The 17,200-nt window shown below is 38.2% G+C and overlaps 9 protein-coding genes across 9 annotated transcripts, besides 1 other annotated feature; 4 read left to right on the top strand and 5 right to left on the bottom strand.

Annotated features, from left to right (window-relative positions):
- Positions 1-33: 33 nt before the first annotated feature.
- Positions 34-56: a sequence feature (ETC6; Chromosome-organizing-clamp; tethers chromosomal regions to the nuclear periphery; binds TFIIIC transcription factor but does not recruit RNA Polymerase III; can act as a transcription-blocking insulator or as a heterochromatin barrier element; remains predominantly localized to the nuclear periphery throughout cell cycle; located between divergently transcribed genes TFC6 and ESC2).
- A 187-nt stretch (positions 57-243) lies between these two features.
- On the top strand, positions 244-2,262 carry TFC6 (transcription factor TFIIIC subunit TFC6; the record flags this gene model as incomplete). Its single annotated transcript, NM_001180670.1, has 1 exon — positions 244-2,262. The coding sequence occupies one exon, from the start codon at positions 244-246 to the stop codon at positions 2,260-2,262; it is 2,019 nt and encodes a 672-aa protein (NP_010649.1).
- A 415-nt stretch (positions 2,263-2,677) lies between these two features.
- On the top strand, positions 2,678-3,529 carry BCP1 (protein-transporting protein BCP1; the record flags this gene model as incomplete). The annotated part of the gene is made up of 1 exon (NM_001180669.3): positions 2,678-3,529. The coding sequence occupies one exon, from the start codon at positions 2,678-2,680 to the stop codon at positions 3,527-3,529; it is 852 nt and encodes a 283-aa protein (NP_010648.3).
- A 527-nt stretch (positions 3,530-4,056) lies between these two features.
- EAF1 (Eaf1p) lies at positions 4,057-7,005 on the top strand (the record flags this gene model as incomplete). The annotated part of the gene is made up of 1 exon (NM_001180667.3): positions 4,057-7,005. One exon carries the CDS (start codon positions 4,057-4,059, stop codon positions 7,003-7,005), a length of 2,949 nt encoding a protein of 982 aa, NP_010646.4.
- Positions 7,006-7,208: 203 nt separating this feature from the next.
- On the bottom strand, positions 7,209-8,882 carry GGA1 (ubiquitin-binding protein; the record flags this gene model as incomplete). Its single annotated transcript, NM_001180666.1, has 1 exon — positions 7,209-8,882. The coding sequence occupies one exon, from the start codon at positions 8,880-8,882 to the stop codon at positions 7,209-7,211; it is 1,674 nt and encodes a 557-aa protein (NP_010645.1).
- A 491-nt stretch (positions 8,883-9,373) lies between these two features.
- CNL1 (Cnl1p) lies at positions 9,374-9,742 on the top strand (the record flags this gene model as incomplete). The annotated part of the gene is made up of 1 exon (NM_001180665.1): positions 9,374-9,742. One exon carries the CDS (start codon positions 9,374-9,376, stop codon positions 9,740-9,742), a length of 369 nt encoding a protein of 122 aa, NP_010644.1.
- Positions 9,743-9,999: 257 nt separating this feature from the next.
- Positions 10,000-12,834, bottom strand: SPC110 (Spc110p; the record flags this gene model as incomplete). The annotated part of the gene is made up of 1 exon (NM_001180664.3): positions 10,000-12,834. The coding sequence occupies one exon, from the start codon at positions 12,832-12,834 to the stop codon at positions 10,000-10,002; it is 2,835 nt and encodes a 944-aa protein (NP_010643.3).
- Positions 12,835-13,051: 217 nt separating this feature from the next.
- Positions 13,052-14,194, bottom strand: TRP4 (anthranilate phosphoribosyltransferase; the record flags this gene model as incomplete). Its single annotated transcript, NM_001180662.3, has 1 exon — positions 13,052-14,194. One exon carries the CDS (start codon positions 14,192-14,194, stop codon positions 13,052-13,054), a length of 1,143 nt encoding a protein of 380 aa, NP_010641.3.
- A 488-nt stretch (positions 14,195-14,682) lies between these two features.
- Positions 14,683-15,642, bottom strand: TRR1 (thioredoxin-disulfide reductase TRR1; the record flags this gene model as incomplete). The annotated part of the gene is made up of 1 exon (NM_001180661.1): positions 14,683-15,642. The coding sequence occupies one exon, from the start codon at positions 15,640-15,642 to the stop codon at positions 14,683-14,685; it is 960 nt and encodes a 319-aa protein (NP_010640.1).
- Positions 15,643-16,186: 544 nt separating this feature from the next.
- On the bottom strand, positions 16,187-17,140 carry YPQ2 (Ypq2p; the record flags this gene model as incomplete). The annotated part of the gene is made up of 1 exon (NM_001180660.1): positions 16,187-17,140. One exon carries the CDS (start codon positions 17,138-17,140, stop codon positions 16,187-16,189), a length of 954 nt encoding a protein of 317 aa, NP_010639.1.
- Positions 17,141-17,200: the final 60 nt, after the last annotated feature.

The following is a 17,200-nucleotide window of genomic DNA, read 5'->3' as shown; positions in this document are numbered from 1 at the left end:
AAATAGAAGGGATTCAGTATCACCCGGAAAGCTGCGGTTCGAAAACCCTACGTTGCAAAAGAAGATAAACAACATTCCATTTTTTGTTCGAGAAAGCCTGGATGAGTTGTTAAAGCTTTGATTTCTACTCAGTAAGAGCAGTTTCATGTCCTAAAAACTAAAGCTAGTACTCTTTGATCCATTAGCGAAATTTCTCTAACTTGCTCCATTGCGATACGTGTAATAATATATTAAGTTGTGGCGATGGCAGTAATACCGGCAAAGAAAAGAGGAAGACCTAGAAAATCTGTGGTAGCAGAAGTTCCCTATGATAGCTTGGCAAGCCCAGTATCTGAAAACTCAGGCAGTAAAAGGCCGAGGAGAAACGCATCTAAGAAAGCAGTTGCAAATTTCGCACAATTAGTGCATGCTGGTCGCGATGATGTGATAAATACTACACAAGTCAATAATGTTGATGACACCGACGATGATGATTTTGTATTGAATGATGAAGGTGATGGTGAGGAAAGTGACAATGTTGAGATAGAATTTGAGAATGAGTTAGAGTCTACTAAAAATGAGGTGGCGGATTTAAACAGTAGTGGAAGTGGAGCTTCTGTTAGACCCAGTGGAAGAAGAAATACTGTACAGAAACTTCGTTTGAAGAAGAATTCGACTAAAAATATGAAGAGCAGCTCCCCAGGGTCAAGTCTAGGACAGAAGGGCCGTCCCATCAGGCTCCTAAAAGATCTTTCGAGTGCAAGAGACAAGATTGAAAGAATTTATGGACTGAATAAGGAAAAGTTATTGTTGCTAGCAAAAGTTAAGGAAGGCTTTGAAACTAGCGTTTTCGATTTCCCATTCAAGAATATTCAGCCTGATTCTCCATATTTTGTATGCTTAGATCCACCGTGTAAAAAGGAAAGTGCATATAATAAAGTCATAGGGGATAAAAACAGAACCGTATATCATGAAATTAATAAGACTGAATTTGAGAATATGATCAAATTGAGAACGAAGAGATTGAAGTTACTTATCGGGGAAGTTGATGCAGAGGTATCCACTGGCGATAAAATAGAGTTTCCGGTGCTTGCTAACGGCAAAAGGCGCGGCTTTATTTACAACGTAGGAGGATTGGTAACAGATATTGCATGGCTTAATATAGAGGAAAATACTGATATAGGCAAGGATATACAATATTTAGCCGTCGCGGTATCACAGTACATGGATGAGCCTTTGAACGAGCATTTAGAAATGTTTGACAAGGAGAAGCACTCCTCCTGTATACAAATTTTCAAAATGAATACTTCTACTCTACATTGCGTAAAAGTTCAAACCATTGTACACTCATTTGGTGAAGTGTGGGATCTTAAATGGCACGAAGGATGTCACGCACCTCATCTGGTTGGCTGTTTATCATTCGTAAGCCAGGAAGGGACAATAAATTTTTTGGAAATTATTGATAATGCAACCGATGTTCACGTGTTTAAGATGTGTGAGAAGCCTTCTTTGACTTTATCCCTGGCAGACAGTTTGATAACTACTTTTGATTTTTTATCTCCTACTACTGTTGTTTGTGGCTTTAAGAACGGATTTGTAGCAGAGTTTGACTTGACTGATCCTGAAGTGCCTTCATTTTATGACCAAGTCCATGACTCCTACATATTATCCGTTTCAACAGCCTATTCAGATTTTGAAGATACAGTCGTCAGTACAGTTGCGGTGGACGGCTACTTTTACATTTTCAATCCAAAAGACATTGCTACAACAAAGACCACGGTGTCCAGATTCAGGGGAAGTAATTTGGTTCCAGTTGTTTATTGTCCTCAAATCTACTCGTATATTTACTCAGATGGTGCAAGTTCCTTAAGGGCTGTGCCGTCTAGGGCTGCTTTCGCAGTTCATCCTTTAGTGTCGCGAGAGACGACCATAACGGCCATTGGGGTGTCAAGATTACATCCAATGGTCCTTGCTGGATCAGCAGATGGAAGTCTTATTATAACCAACGCAGCTAGGCGCCTTTTGCATGGCATTAAAAACAGTTCAGCAACTCAAAAGTCATTAAGGCTTTGGAAATGGGATTATAGCATAAAAGATGACAAATATAGAATTGATAGTTCTTATGAAGTGTATCCGCTGACGGTCAACGATGTTAGTAAAGCTAAAATAGATGCGCACGGCATTAATATAACATGTACAAAATGGAATGAAACGAGCGCTGGAGGCAAATGTTATGCATTTTCTAATAGTGCTGGACTATTAACACTCGAATACCTGTCATGAGATGGACTTTACGTAATAAATACAATTTGTGACATTGAACTATTGTTGACGAAAAAAACTATCTTTTTTTATTGAAATGAAAAAGGAATAAAATAGCCTAATGTAAAATATCGCCTGGCTAGCACTAATAACTTTGAGTATTGTTGCAGTTATTCCTGCCGCAAATTATGTATTAAAATTTATACAGATATTGTGCCATAACTTCAGTTAAGGGTAAATTATCAAATTCTCGATATCCGTGGTCACTTTATACGAGTTTCTCTTTCCGTGCCTATATTCCTCGCGATGAGATTGAGGTAGAAAAAATATCTGAAAAAGAGTTGTCAATATATTATCTATTATGTCCTTATAATTTTATCATTTAGATTGTTCATGAGGCCCACATTTTCATAGGATTGCTAATTAACTCACAAATATGGTTCAAGCTATCAAATTAAATGATTTAAAAAATAGGAAGAGAAAAAATGTGGAGGAAGAAAATGGCAGTGACGAGTCTGAAATTGACATTAGTAGCACCGATTCAGAAAATGAAGAAGAGCAAAATGGAGAAGAAGAGATCGTAAATATTGACTTCGATTTTTTCGGTGGTAACCCAGAAGTTGATTTTCATGCTTTAAAGAATTTACTGCGTCAGTTATTTGGTCCTCAAGAAAGTACCAGGATTCAACTAAGCAGCTTGGCAGATTTGATCCTAGGTTCCCCAACCACCACAATTAAAACAGACGGCAAAGAATCTGATCCATACTGTTTTCTTTCATTCGTTGATTTCAAAGCTAATCATCTAAGTGATTATGTCAAATATTTACAAAAAGTGGACATGAGACTTTCCACTTTCTTCAAAACTATGATTGATAGTGGTAATAAAAATTGTGCTTTGGTTCTCAGTGAAAGGCTGATTAATATGCCACCGGAAGTCGTTCCACCTTTATACAAGATTACGTTGGAGGATGTTGCCACGGCACTTGGCGATGACAAACATTATGACTTCTATATCATCGTCACCAGGAAGTATGAAGTAAATTTTGACACTGACGATGATACCGACTCTGGTAAGAGGAATAAAAACAAAGACGAAAGATCCAAAAAAAGGGTGAAGGCCGATGAAGTAGACTACTTTCATGAGGAGGACCGATTTTTTGAAAAATATGCCAAGATTCACTTCGAATCAGAAGCTAAAAAGGGTGTTATCAGCTCATACATGATTCTTGATCACGAAGGCCTTGTCAAAAGTATCGATGAATTGGAAACAGAAATTTCCACTTGGTAATTTTACGAAAAGTAAATAGTTGCGATCACTGCCCTGCACAGTTAGTGCAATTTGTATATTATTAACAGACGAAGCAGCAGCGGCCATTGAGCCTTTATGTCATCCTACACGGATAATTTTGGGCTGCCGAGGACAGTAAAAATTAATCCGCCACCGCTGAAAATTTTTCTGGGCGATCATCTTTTTAATGTCGTGTGCTCCAATAAAAATACATAGTATATATTGTGCAAAGTGAAATCAGATTGTAATTCAAGAAAGGTCATTCACCCTGAGCCTTATAGAACATAGTCAGCATATAAGTGTTGAGCATTTTGAGCCGGGGCATACAGGTATTTGCGGCGTAACTACAAAATTTCTGGTTCTTCCCCCTTTCGAACCGTTAGAAGGGATAAGGATTTTTGCGTACTTGCTGCAGCCGCGAAATTTTCAAAGGCCGGCTATTACCCGTAGGCGTTAGCCGCCGAACAGATAGAATATAAAGATTATTTAGAGACATCATAATCAAAAGTACAGTTTCCGCCTCAAAGATGTCCTCACGTCCAAGTTCAGCAGTGCCTAATTCAGCATCACTCAGTGAGGACCAGAGCAGTGATAGAAGTAAATTTCCTAAGGCAGATGACTTAATTGATGAAAGAGATAGAAAACTGACCGAACTATACTGCGTATCCCGCTTGAACCAGCTGCTAGAGTTAACAGATGAAAACAAACTTCGGAAGGAAATAGATGCATTTTTAAAGAAAAACGATATACGAAGGGGTATAAGGTTTGACGAGGCGTCACTGCCGAAGCTCCTACATACAGCTGCGACTCCCATAACAAAAAAGAAATTGAAGGATGTAAATTTAATAAATGTACCTAACCAGAGGCTATCCGATTCTAAAATGAGTAGGGAACTGCCAGAAAATAGCGAAAATGTATCAGTCAAATCAGAGAGTCATTTTGTTCCAAGCCACGATAATTCAATCCGTGAAAATATGATGGATTCTTTGAGGCCAGCTGAAAAGACAGGAGGTATGTGGAACAAAAGGCCACTTGAGTCAACTATGGGAGGTGAAGAAGAGCGACATGAAAAAAGACAGAAGATGCAATCTCAGTCATTGGAATCTTCTAATAATTCGGAAATGGCTTCATTACCTATTTCGCCGCGTCCCCCAGTGCCTAATGCATTAGCACACTACACTTATTATGAGAACATCGAGTACCCACCAGCAGATCCCACTGAGGTGCAACCTGCAGTAAAATTCAAGGATCCGTTGATAAAGAACATTATGGCGAAAGAGATAGATACATCAGACCATTATAACGAGAACAATGTTGACGCATTAGAGACCGTATTTTTATTAATGAACGATTATATACCATCGAAAATACCCCAGGCTTTGCCCTTAGCAGAATTGAAGTACATGTCACAAACTCTGCCTCTTATTAATCTAATACCGAGAGCTCACAAGGCTTTGACCACTAATATTATAAACAACGCCTTAAACGAGGCCAGAATTACTGTTGTTGGCTCGCGAATAGAAGAACTAAGAAGACTTGGATTATGGTCTTTAAGACAACCTAAAAGATTCATCGATCCGTGGAAACAACACAATACGCATCAAAACATACTTTTAGAAGAAGCTAAATGGATGCAAGCAGATTTTAAAGAGGGCCACAAATATAAAGTAGCTATCTGCACAGCAATGGCACAGGCAATCAAGGACTACTGGACCTATGGGGAAATATGCTGTGTAAAACGTAAAACACTTCTACCTGGTAAGGAAAATAAATTATCTGACGACGGGCGCATATCTGAAAAGTCCGGTAGACCATCGGATACTTCAAGAAATGATTCCGATATTAGCATAGCCGGTAAGGATGACATTGGAATTATTGCGAACGTTGACGATATTACTGAAAAAGAAAGTGCTGCTGCTAACGATAATGATGAGAATGGAAAGAATGAAGCAGGAGCTAAGAGTGATTTTGATTTTGCAGATGGTTTGTTATCTCAAGAAGGTGCCCACGATCAAATTATATCTTCTATTGACACCAAGTTACTTCTAAAAAAGCCATCCTCCTCAAGCGAAGTTGTTTTAATACAACATGAAGTAGCTGCATCATCAGCGTTGATCGAAACCGAAGAATCAAAGAAAGAGCTAGCCCCCCCATTTAAACTTTCAATCTTTGTTGACGAACTCAATACTTTTGAAAAAACATTAATACAGGATTTACCGCTGTATAATGGTATTAATGAAGAACGGCCAAAAAAAGATGATTCTTTACCATTTATTCCAATTTCCAAATCGGTAGTGTCACTGGATGATAATGGATTTTATAAGTTACTTGAGCGTCAATTGATTGACGAAGAACCATCAATATCACAATTGAGCAAAAGGCGGGGTATGTTCTATGGTAATAGAAGAAATCATTATTTAAGACCACCAGCAGTACCTTCATTACGCTATCTTCAAAATAGAACACCGACTATATGGCTGTCTGAGGACGATCAGGAACTGGTCAAAAATATTAACACATATGGCTACAATTGGGAATTGATTAGTGCACATATGACACATCGCCTCACATATTCTTATTTATCGAATATTGAACGTAGAACGCCATGGCAGTGTTTTGAGCGTTTTGTACAATTAAATGAACGATTCAATTTTAGTGACCTCAAGGGTCCCAGAGCACATAGTGCTCAACAGTGGTTGATTGAAGCCCATAAATTTCAGCAGAGACAGAATAGAAGAATATCGCCTTTAGGTGTAAATACAGAATCCATACAAAGAGGTCATAGGAGACTCCGTTGGGCGAGCATGTTTGAGGCGATTAGAAAATGTATGAAAAAAAGAGAAAATACGCCGCGTCCCAATCCAACCCAGCCAAGGAAACCGTTAGATTGTAAAAACATGAAGGTCCCTACCCCAGCAGAAATGTCGCTTTTGAAAGCCCAAAGAGATGAGGCATTGAGAAGGGATATACAATTGAGAAGAACAGTGAAAAATAGATTACAACAGAGGCAACAGCAAAGTCAGCAGGCACATTCATCCCGAGCTCAAAGTCCAATACCTTCAAATGGCAAATCTTCTTCAAATTTGGCTAGAAATGGGCAAGCGTCGGCTCCAAGACCAAACCAGAAACAGTATACTGAGCAAGATATCATTGAAAGTTACTCGAGGAAGTTGTTGGAGCAAAAACCAGACATTGGTCCTGAGATGGCCCTTAAGGCGGCAAAAAACTATTATAGAACCTTGAGAGAACAACAGCAACAGCTAAAGCAGCACCAGATTCAACAGCAAAGGCAGCAGTTACAGGAGGAGTCCAGTCATGTGCAGCAACTGCAGCAACTACAACCAGGGTCTCAAGCTCCGCCACCGAAATCATCTCCATCTCAATCTTCTCTTTCCAATATTTCTAACATTAATTCTGCTCCAAGGATAAAGTCACCAACTCCACAGGAGATTTTACAAAGGTTCCAAAAACAATGACCTAACTTTACGACTTTACGATACTGATCTTTTTTTTTTTTTAACCAGGCTTATATTGGTTTTTTGATTTTTATAAATTTACGAATACTATTATATATAAGTAAAACGTTTTACTTCTCTGGTTTAGTATGTTGGCGTAACACTCTGTTCTCTGTAATATAATATGGCATCTACTTTTTTTTCAACTTCTCTACCGAATTTGATTATATTGTGGGCAAACTGGTCGTGCCCGATTCTTCCTTCGAATCACCCTTGGTGCAGTAATTAGCCTTCCATTTCAATTTTATGGGCTTACCTAAATTAACAGATATACCCTCTACGGAAGCAATCTGTTTGATACCATCTCTGGAGTTACTTTGGAGCATATTGCCCGATTGCGGTTGCAGAGACAATGTCGTGCCTTTAGGTGATGCCACTAAAAGTGCAAAATTAGTTATTGGATCACTGCTTATGTTTGAATAGAAGATAACTAATCGTAGTTTTGTCATCGACTCACGAGTTAATTCGTAATCAATGCGTAAGTGATCCGATTGGTTAAGTATATGTCTTTGCGATTGAGCTGTGATTTCCTTGGAGTTACTTGAACTATTTAGTAAACCATTAGGTAGAACAATCGAGTTAGAATATGCGGACAGAGCGGTTTTACTTTCTCCAGGTTGCGAATCAAAATCTAATAAATCTATACCAGATGACTTTGAGTGAGCGTCACCAAGTATATCAACAACAGTGTCGTTTTCTTGAGGAGACTTTGGGGATGATAAACTTACCTTATTAAAATCCCCTAAAAGATCGTCAAAAGGTTGCAAAGATTTGCTTGGAGATGTCACAGATGGAGTGTTTGCTGTTGTATCGTCATCAAAATCTATCAAATTAAGCTCTTTTGCCGGTTCATTCGTATCGGGGACATTTAGTTCTTCTTCCTTCATACCTTTTATTGACTTGTACCTTTTTAACAATTGGATCACTAGATCGTTAAATTTTGATAGATTACTAACAAGCGCATCGTCATCGCGTTCTTCCTCAATAAGCTTTTTGAATTTCGGCTGCGCTGATTTTAAGTCGCCATACAATTCTTGAATAGCTTCATTTTCAAGATCAGGCTCATCGGCTGAAGTCAACATTTCGTTGAATAAATCAGCTTTTCTTTTGAGTTTATTTAGTTCATTGTTAATTGCTTGTTTGACTGCTACTTTAGTGTCATCCTTAAATCCCGCCATAATTTTCATCAGTTTATTAGCTTCTTTCAAATCATCGGGCTTGCCGCTTCTTAGCAGCTCTTCTAGTTTTGCAGCTTGAGCTCTTTCCTGTTCTTCCTGTAGCTCACTAGGTGTCCTCAGTTGGTCATTCGGTCTCAACACCGCCAAGTTTTCACTCCCAACTTTTGGGAAAGTATAACCCTTGTATTTCAGTAATTTATGCATGTCGTTGATATATTGAAGATCATCTTTGTAGCTGGCATGTTTGCAGATGGTTTGGTACCATTCCTCGATGGCTTCAAGAATCATTTGTTGCACCTTGGAATATCTCAATGGTGGTTGCTCTGGAAATCTTTTCACTAGATCATTTAAGAATTCCTTCCTGGAGATTTGCAAATGTATAGAGTAACCACAATTTTTTACCAGCACGTCTAGTAGTGAAAGTGCAAAAACAGCTGCTTGCGTGTCCCCATTATTGACCAATTTTTCAATTGCTAACACAGCCTCTCTAGGGGTTGCTCCTTGCTTTGAGTTGATATAGTCAGCTACATCTAAGTTCAAGCCCAAATCTGGTTCAGGCAATGTGGATCTACACGCTCTTTGTATCTTTCTGAGTAGTGAGCTCTCAGTAGACCGCGGTTTTCTGACTGGTTCGGAGGTAAGCTCAATTCTTTGTGGCATTTTAAAAGACTCTTGTCTGGGTTATACTTGAAGTAGTGACTTGTCCCAAATTGCTTCTTTATTAAGATATTTTTTATATAATGATATAAGGGTTTTTAACTTGAAATGGTTATGCGCAATATTCACCCCTTTAAAAATACCATTAGGTTTTAAGTTATAAATTTTAGGGCTTTTTGCTAATCTGTCATAGGTTATTGAGTTAAATAGCAGGTTATTTTAGGTTTTGCGATTTAAAATATTCGGGGTCATTATTTGTTTTTTAGCCGTTTTCTAGAACATGGTAAATGGCCAAAATTGCTGCTATTTCCACAGAGGGAGCCATCCACAGTAGCTAAAATAAGGACTTAACAAGTTTTCTCCAATTTGGGTAATTTCAGTTACAGTTATTTTTTAACCATAACACAAAATTCGCGGGGTTTTTTTACATGAAATTTGTGTATTTTAGCATTCATTAGCAGTATATTCAACTAGGTTAGTTGGCCTTATTTAGAATGCAAGACAACTCAAGTCATTCCAGAGAGTCGGCTTCGGCTGGTGACGATCCTCTTGGAATTGATAAATTGACAGTCGACTACGATTACTTACTTTATAAAATGAGAGACTATGTACAGAGTATACAATTGGATACTACGGAGCTATGTAAAAAACAAAATGAAGTGATGGTGAATGGTATTATTGAAAACACCATAGATAAAAATATTGCGAAGTTCAAAGAACTCCTTGAAAAATGCGATACGTTGGAAAATCACTATGAAATGTTAAACCAACTGGCGATAATAACAGATACTTTCAAGGAAAGAATCGCAGAGGCCGTAAATAATTACAATAGCTTAAAAAAGGGCGCCAGTAAATCTAAGTAACTTATAATACAAATATACCACATACATAGATATACCCTACGTATGTTTTATGCTGTATTTCTATTGGAGAAAGAAATGAATAAACGCAAAGTAGTCAATACTAGGGAGATTAGCACACTACAATCTAAGGTCACGATCTCAGAAACAAAAAGGTTTCTCATCTGTTTATGCTTCCACATTCACGGTGGCTCGCTTGAAGATCAGTCTGCGTAGGAGTCGATGTACATACGAGAAATATGATGATAGAGTAAGCGATACTACCAAGATATACGCCCGCTGCTACTCTCAATTCTATCTCTTAGTATTCGCAATCTGTTATCGTCTGATCTCCTGTAAAAAGCAATCCTTTTCATCCTCACACAAGCAAGCACTAAAAGGGCAACTGTTTTGAAGCTTAAGCGGCGTTCGAAATAGGGACCTCTTCTGTTTAAATTGAATCTAAGCGGGTATTCATAGTCATGATACCTTGTATAAACATGGCTATTGTAGTAATCACGATCTAGTTCATCATCGTCTGGAAGTGAAATGTTTAGACTGTGCTCACCTTTCCTTGTGTCCAATCTTAAACGACGGGTCCCCAAAGCAAGAACCTTGTTTAAATAATCATTGATCACCTTAAGATCGTTGTTGTGTCTTACTTCTGAGTGATACTTCAATTTATAATAGCTTATGATGTCATTTAATTGCATAGTTGAATCATTGTCTTTACGCCTCTCATTTAATATGAGGCGTTCTTCAAGTCTCCTATTTTCCTCTTGTAAAGAAGTGATTTCACTCAAATAATTTTTTTTTATCCTAGTCATCTTGTCTTCCATGATACGAATATTATTGCTGTTTTCATTCAACTCCTCTTTCTCTCTTCTCAAACGATCATTAGCAGTAATCACCTTCTGTAGTTCGCGTTTATATTTTTCTTTAGATTCCTGTAAGTTCCATTTTTCTTTATCCATTTCATCAAGTTTTCTGTTCAAGATGGATATCTCGCGCTCTTTGTCTGATGCGGATTCTTTTTCTGTCAACAATCTGTCATTTTCCAGTGAAAGATTGTTATACTTTCTCTTCCAGTTTTCTATTTCAATTTTTTGAGAATCTCTTAGTGACTTTAATTCATCCTCGCTCTCTATTAACTTATTTTCCAGATTTAGTATTTGTAAATTTAGGTCATGTTGGATATTACTCTGTTCAGATTTCAATTGATTGAAATCTTTTTTGTACCTGTCAATTATGGATTTTAATGAGCTTATCTCATCTTCTTGTAGTTTTAGATTCTGAGTGAGGTCGCTGATCTGTTCATCTTTTTGTTTTATATCCTTTGATCTTTTCTCCGATACTTTAGCAGAATTTTCAGCAATCCTAATTTTTAGTTCCTCAATTTTGTCTTCAGAATCTTTTGCGCTTTCTTTGTACTCTTCAATATCTTTCCTTAGCGATTCTAACTGCTTCTCATAGTTTTCTTTCATATGGTGAGTGGCAGTCGAATTGTCCTCTATTTTATTTTTTAGCTGTGAGTTTTCTGCGGCTAAGTTAGAAATTTTTTCATTTAGCGTGGTCTTTTCATCTTCCAACTTTGATTCGGAAATTTTATAGTTAAATTCCCTTTCTTTGAGCTCTTTTTCCATTTTAGAGTACTTCTCTTGTGCAACCTTTAAATCGTTTTCTAAAATTTTAATAAGTTTATCTTTAGATTCTAGTTCATTATCAGTAATAGTTTTAGACTCACTGTGCGTTTTTTTTATCACAAATAAGTCATTTTCTAGCTGTTTAACCTTTTTTTGAAGATCAATTATCCGTTCATCCTTTGAAACTGTTTCCTCTCTTGCTATCCTGATATCTTTTTGTAGCTTATCGTTTGTTTTTTTCAATTCTTCTTCCCTTGAGCCCAACTGGGAGTCTCTTTGATTAAGTTTACTCTCCAATTGAGTTAGCTGAGCCATTAATGATGCTAACTTACCTTCTTTTGCGATTAACTGTGAATTTTTCGTGCTAATCTCTTCCTCTAGCTCGGCTATTTTATTTTTCAGCATTTTCAATTCATTTTCTTTTGCAGAAGACTGAGAACCATTTTCGCTGAATTTGGTTTCAAGCTCATTTAATTCATCTTTTAATCTTTTTGATTCATTTTGTTTTTGTTTTAGTTGTAAATCCATCTCATCAGACTTGATTTTCAACTCATTTAATTCATTTGTTCGTTTCCTCAGTTCATTTTTCTTGAATTCCAACTGTGTATCCTTTTCTTCTGCATTGCTCTTCAATTCATTCAACTCATTCATTAAATTCTTCAATTCATCCTCCTTAGATCTCAATTTTAAACTTTGTACGTCACTATTATTCTCTAATTCTAGCACTTGGTCTTTCACAGTTTTCAGTTTTCTTTCTAATTCAGCCAACTTTCTTTCCATTTGTTCACGTTCTTCTATGCATCCAGAATGATCATCTACTTTTCTTGAATTCACAATTTTATTTTTGGCGTCCAGCTCTTTTTCCAGCGCTTGTAATCTGTTCTTCAAGTCATCTGTTTCTTCTTCAAGGGTATCATAATTATTGAGAGTATCGTTTTTTTCCTTTCTTAATTCTTTGATTTCATGCTTCAAACTCTTGATTTCATTAATGTAAAGTTCCTTATTAGAAATATCAGAATTTGCGTATGTTATGTGTCTTTTTCCTAGTAATTTACTCTCTAAAGCACGGTCAAATCGCTCTTTCTTCATTTGGTGTTCTCTTACTTCTTGTTCTTTCAAGGGCTGAGACATTGGCACATCTTTCTTCAAATCATCAATCAAATTTCTCTTGCGACTTTTGTCAACATTGCCTGACCTTGGACTAGGCGGAATGTTAGCCTTAATTTCTGGAAAGCTGTCATCGAATTGTGAAGCTTCACTAAATAGCCTTGTGGAGTCAATTGTATCATCAATGCTTCTTCTCTGCCTTTTCTTAACAGGGCCTTCGTTCTCATCACCATTATTGGCATTTGGAACCTTAGTAGGCGATACAACTTGTGTTTGCGTGGTGTTTCGCTTGGATTTGATAAATCCTACAGGCGTAAATTCCATGTTCTTCAAGCTCCCATTTGGGAGATGTGACGCTTCGTCCATGAGTGTTTATCAGCCCTTTTTCGCTTTGTGTGGACTGTAACTAACGAAGTTGCTTAAGATATCCGCGCACATTGTATTTGTTCCACATCAACTTTTTGTTTATTTGTTTTCCTTCAAAATGAAGGATTAAAACTTATAACGCGTAATTAGGGTAATGTTCAGCTTAGTACAAATAAAACGTCTCTATCTAGTTTAAGTATAACATATGAAATAATGTCTACAAGGAGCTCACACTATCTATAAAGTGTTCTAAAGAACGTAATGCATTACCAGAATGTATGCTTTCTTCTGCCTTAATGATCCCTTCCTTCCAGTTCTGGTGACCTTGGCTTAAACAATATAACACGGCGGTGTTCATCAAGATGTAGTCATAAATAGGATTATTGTCGCCAAGGTGGTACTTGCCGGACAAGACTTCTTCTTTTAGAATTCTCGCATTCTCTTTAGGGCCGTATGAAGCACACTTCGACAACTCGTGTTCTTCTAAACCAAACATAGAAGGTTCTAATTGGAAGGTCTTCAATTTAAGTTCGGACGATGTCGGATCAATATGCCAGACAGTAGTTTTGCCTATAGGTGATACTTCGTCTAACCCAACATGTCCCCAAACTATAAAAGTTTCGCTTCCTGGATATACCAAAGCGGCTGCCTTGGCATATTCAGGCGCAAGTTCCTTTGAGTAAACGCCCAATATTCTCTTGTTTACGTGGCTAACTGGATGTAGAAGTGGTCCCAGTACGTTGAAAACAGTCGGAATTCCAAGAAATTTGCGTATCTTAGAAACGTGGCCCATTCCATGATGAAAAAAAGGAGCAAGTAGAAACATGAACGTATTATCAGGCCAAAGTTTGGGCACTGTCGATGAATTAACCTTGAACATGTCACAGCCTAAAGTTCCAATTAGGTCACCAGCTCCACTATTGGATGTAGAAGCTTTACCACCGTGCTTACAAATTTTTAGGCCCTGAATTCCGGAGGCAACGATAGCAGCAGACGTGGAAACATTAAAAGTATTCTGTCCGTCACCACCAGTACCTACAATATCTAAGATTACTGGTCCATCTTCCGGGTGTAATTCGTCCTTCTTGGGTAAAGGTAGATCAACAAGGTCGGAATGTCTGAGCACAGCCTTTGCAGCTTCCGCAATGTATTCAGCCTTGTGATCAAGTTTAGTAACTCTCAAGGCCGTGAGAAAACTCGAAACTTTGGTATAGATGGAAAGACTCTCATCGCTATTTGTATCACATTTTTGCAAAAGACTTAATATAACCAGCAACGCATCGTGTAGGTCTGTGCTACTCAATTGCGGCGGAGAAGCCAATAATTTCTTGGTGTAAGATAGCAAAGTCGCCTCGGACATGATAAGGGAATACTAAGTTTTCTTGTGATTATTGCAGTTTAAATTCACTTAGTTGTCAGTAGCTGTAATATCAGATGCTTTATTATAAAGTTTTCCAGAAGAATGAATGCAACAGAGTTTATGTTTACTGAATTGTCTGGTCATGAATCATTTTTTAGAGAGTCAATCTGCGTAGGTTTTTTTTTCCTTTTGGCAAAGACGACAAGAAAAATGCAGGTGGGGAAGCGCAGCAATAATATTAGTCATAACTTAATAGTCGGTGTATAGGCAACCACGCGTTACAAAGTAAGCCGATGGCCTATGTCATGTGTCTAAAAAGTTTAATTCAGACACGCAATATATGTAGATTATGTATTGGCTTTCTCTAATAATGGGGAAAAGAAATAAAATTCATGGTTTGCTTTTTATTAAAGAAAAGGAGAAAGTAACGATTTGTTGGATAAGTATACAAAAATTTGAGTGTATCTATTTTATAATGGAAAATTCATCTATTCTAGGGAAGTTAAGTATTTCTCAGCATCCAAAGCGGCCATACAACCAGAGCCAGCAGAAGTAATAGCTTGTCTGTATTTAGAATCCTGAACATCACCAGCAGCGAAAAATCCTGGAACGGAGGTTAATGAGCTGCCTGGGACAGTTTTAATGTAGCCCGCTTCATCAGTGTCGACTTGGCCAGCGACAATCTTTGTTGCTGGAGTGTGGCCAATTGCATAAAATAAACCGCTGACTGGCAAATCGGTTTCTTCATTCTTTTTAGTGTTCTTAATCCTCAAGGCATTCAATAATTTACCATCCCCCTTAGCTTCTAGCGCAACAGTGTTGTAAAGGATTTCAATTTTTTCGTTCTTCTCAGCACGCTTTTGCATAATGGTAGAAGCACGCAAATGGTCTTTTCTGACAAGCATAAACACTTTTGAGCCGTACTTGGTCAAGAACTGAGCTTCTTCACATGCAGAGTCACCACCACCAATGACGGCCAATGGCTTGTTTCTGAAAATGGGGACGGCACCATCACACACGGCACAGGCAGAAATACCTTTTTGCCAGTAGGTTTCCTCGCCCGGCAAATGCATTCTCTTAGCAGAAGCGCCTGTGGCCAAGATTATAGCGTCAGTCGTCACAGGTTCTGCGTCTTCGTTAAATTCGGTCCATAGCTTGAATGGTTTGGAAGACAGATCAACTTTGGAAACTGTTTCCGTGATAATTTCAGTGCCAAACTTCGTGGATTGTTCTCTCATTCTGTCCATCAGTTCGCTACCTGTTAGACCATCTGGGAAACCTGGGAAGTTTTCGATTTCTGTAGTGGTGGTTAGCTGGCCACCGGCAGCAATACCGTTCGCCATCATACCTTCATATAGGATTGGCTTGATTTCTGCCCTGGCCAAATAGATGGCGGCGGTGTGTGCAGCTGGACCTGAACCAATGATAGTAACTTTGTTGTGAACCATTATTGATAATATGATGTTTACTTTCGTACTGTTCGCTATTTGCTGTATAGCACTTGTAGGCAAGTATAACTGAACTACAGAAATTAATCTACAAGCTCTTGAAACCTCGAGCAGTTGGGTCCACTCTTATACGCGTGGGCATTTTTTCCTTTTTCGAGATACTTGCGGGCGATTTTTTTTCTCCATGACTAAGGAGAAGCTAACCCAGCCAAAACCCGCCCCCAAATGGCTAGGCAAAGTGAAAGATTATTAATCCAGAACAGAATGAAACACTTACTGCCGTACTGTATACTGAAGCGTTCACAGTGAATACATAATAACTTTCATTATTAATATTAGTGTGACAAACTATATGTGTTTGTAGCTGTTGCGAATGCAAACAAGACATAGACGGTTTTACGTAAAACTGGCGCTAACTATAGTTGGGTACTTTTACACAGAGTACGAACGTAGTATTCCTATTGGGAAAAAAGGGTCTCGCAAGGACTATCCCAAGAGCAGAGTGCATTGTTTAAATATAAATGGTAGTACTCCGTAGGGAAAACTATGTTTGCGTTTCACCAGACAACAGTGATGTACGTTCTGTCACTAGTTGCGCTGCACTGTCTTCTTCAGGACTGTATAGTTCTCTTTCCAGTTCACGTAGTTGCATATCAGTTGCATAAAGGATATAGTATTGGTAGAAGTATATCAAATCAAACGCAATTGTTCCAGCACTTCCAAATATAAAGGGCAACTCATTCACGATGAATTCCCTCTTGTTCTGATTATCTAAAAATCTACAGCTTGTGAAGATGCTCAAATTATACGTGATATTGCAGAGTAGTGTAGTAGCAAATAGGAAGGGAGATAAGCCGTCTGTAGACTTTCTATTGTAATTCTTGATTAGTTGTGGGATACGTGCGCCTACGTAGAAGGAAGCGCCAATCCAAGATAAAATTGTACCCAGCTGGCTGTTTTTACCATCTCCGGGAGGCCCCACTTGTGATTGGGTGGAGCCTACATTTAGCGGATATGCGCTAGCTGTACTTATAGTATGAGCTATAGCCAAGGCTGCTGTAATGGCAGACCTTCTTCTACTGCTTCTAGGGCTTTCTGCACTGCTACCACCTTGTATCATGTCCTCTTCCTCCCTCAAAAGCTCACCATTTTCAACCAGTTCGGGAAGAAGAGGTTTAGGCTCATGGCCGACAGTCGCCAATTTATTTTCATGCAGCACGCCATAGTAATAATATTGACCACATACAAAAGAATCATTCAATAGAAAATAAATTGCTAAAAGTATCTGAAATAACAATTGCCCTGTTAGCTTTGCCCCTATCAGCGAGGTAATATCCCCACATAACCAAGCCAGCAAAAAATATGGCGATAGCCCATCGACAGATTTATCTCGATAAGTCTCAATTATTTGTGGAAACAATGAAATAACAGAGGTGAAGAAGGATAATGATCCGCACAAATTAGATACAGTAGGCCAGATGCCGTTTGAGCACGACATGAAAAGATTCTTATTTTCACTTTATAATTTTTAGCACCGATAACAACGAACCTTATCGAT

This window comes from Saccharomyces cerevisiae, chromosome IV (genome assembly GCF_000146045.2).
Source record: "Saccharomyces cerevisiae S288C chromosome IV, complete sequence".
Taxonomy (NCBI): domain Eukaryota; kingdom Fungi; phylum Ascomycota; class Saccharomycetes; order Saccharomycetales; family Saccharomycetaceae; genus Saccharomyces; species Saccharomyces cerevisiae.
This window is presented reverse-complemented; position numbering and strand designations above follow the sequence as displayed.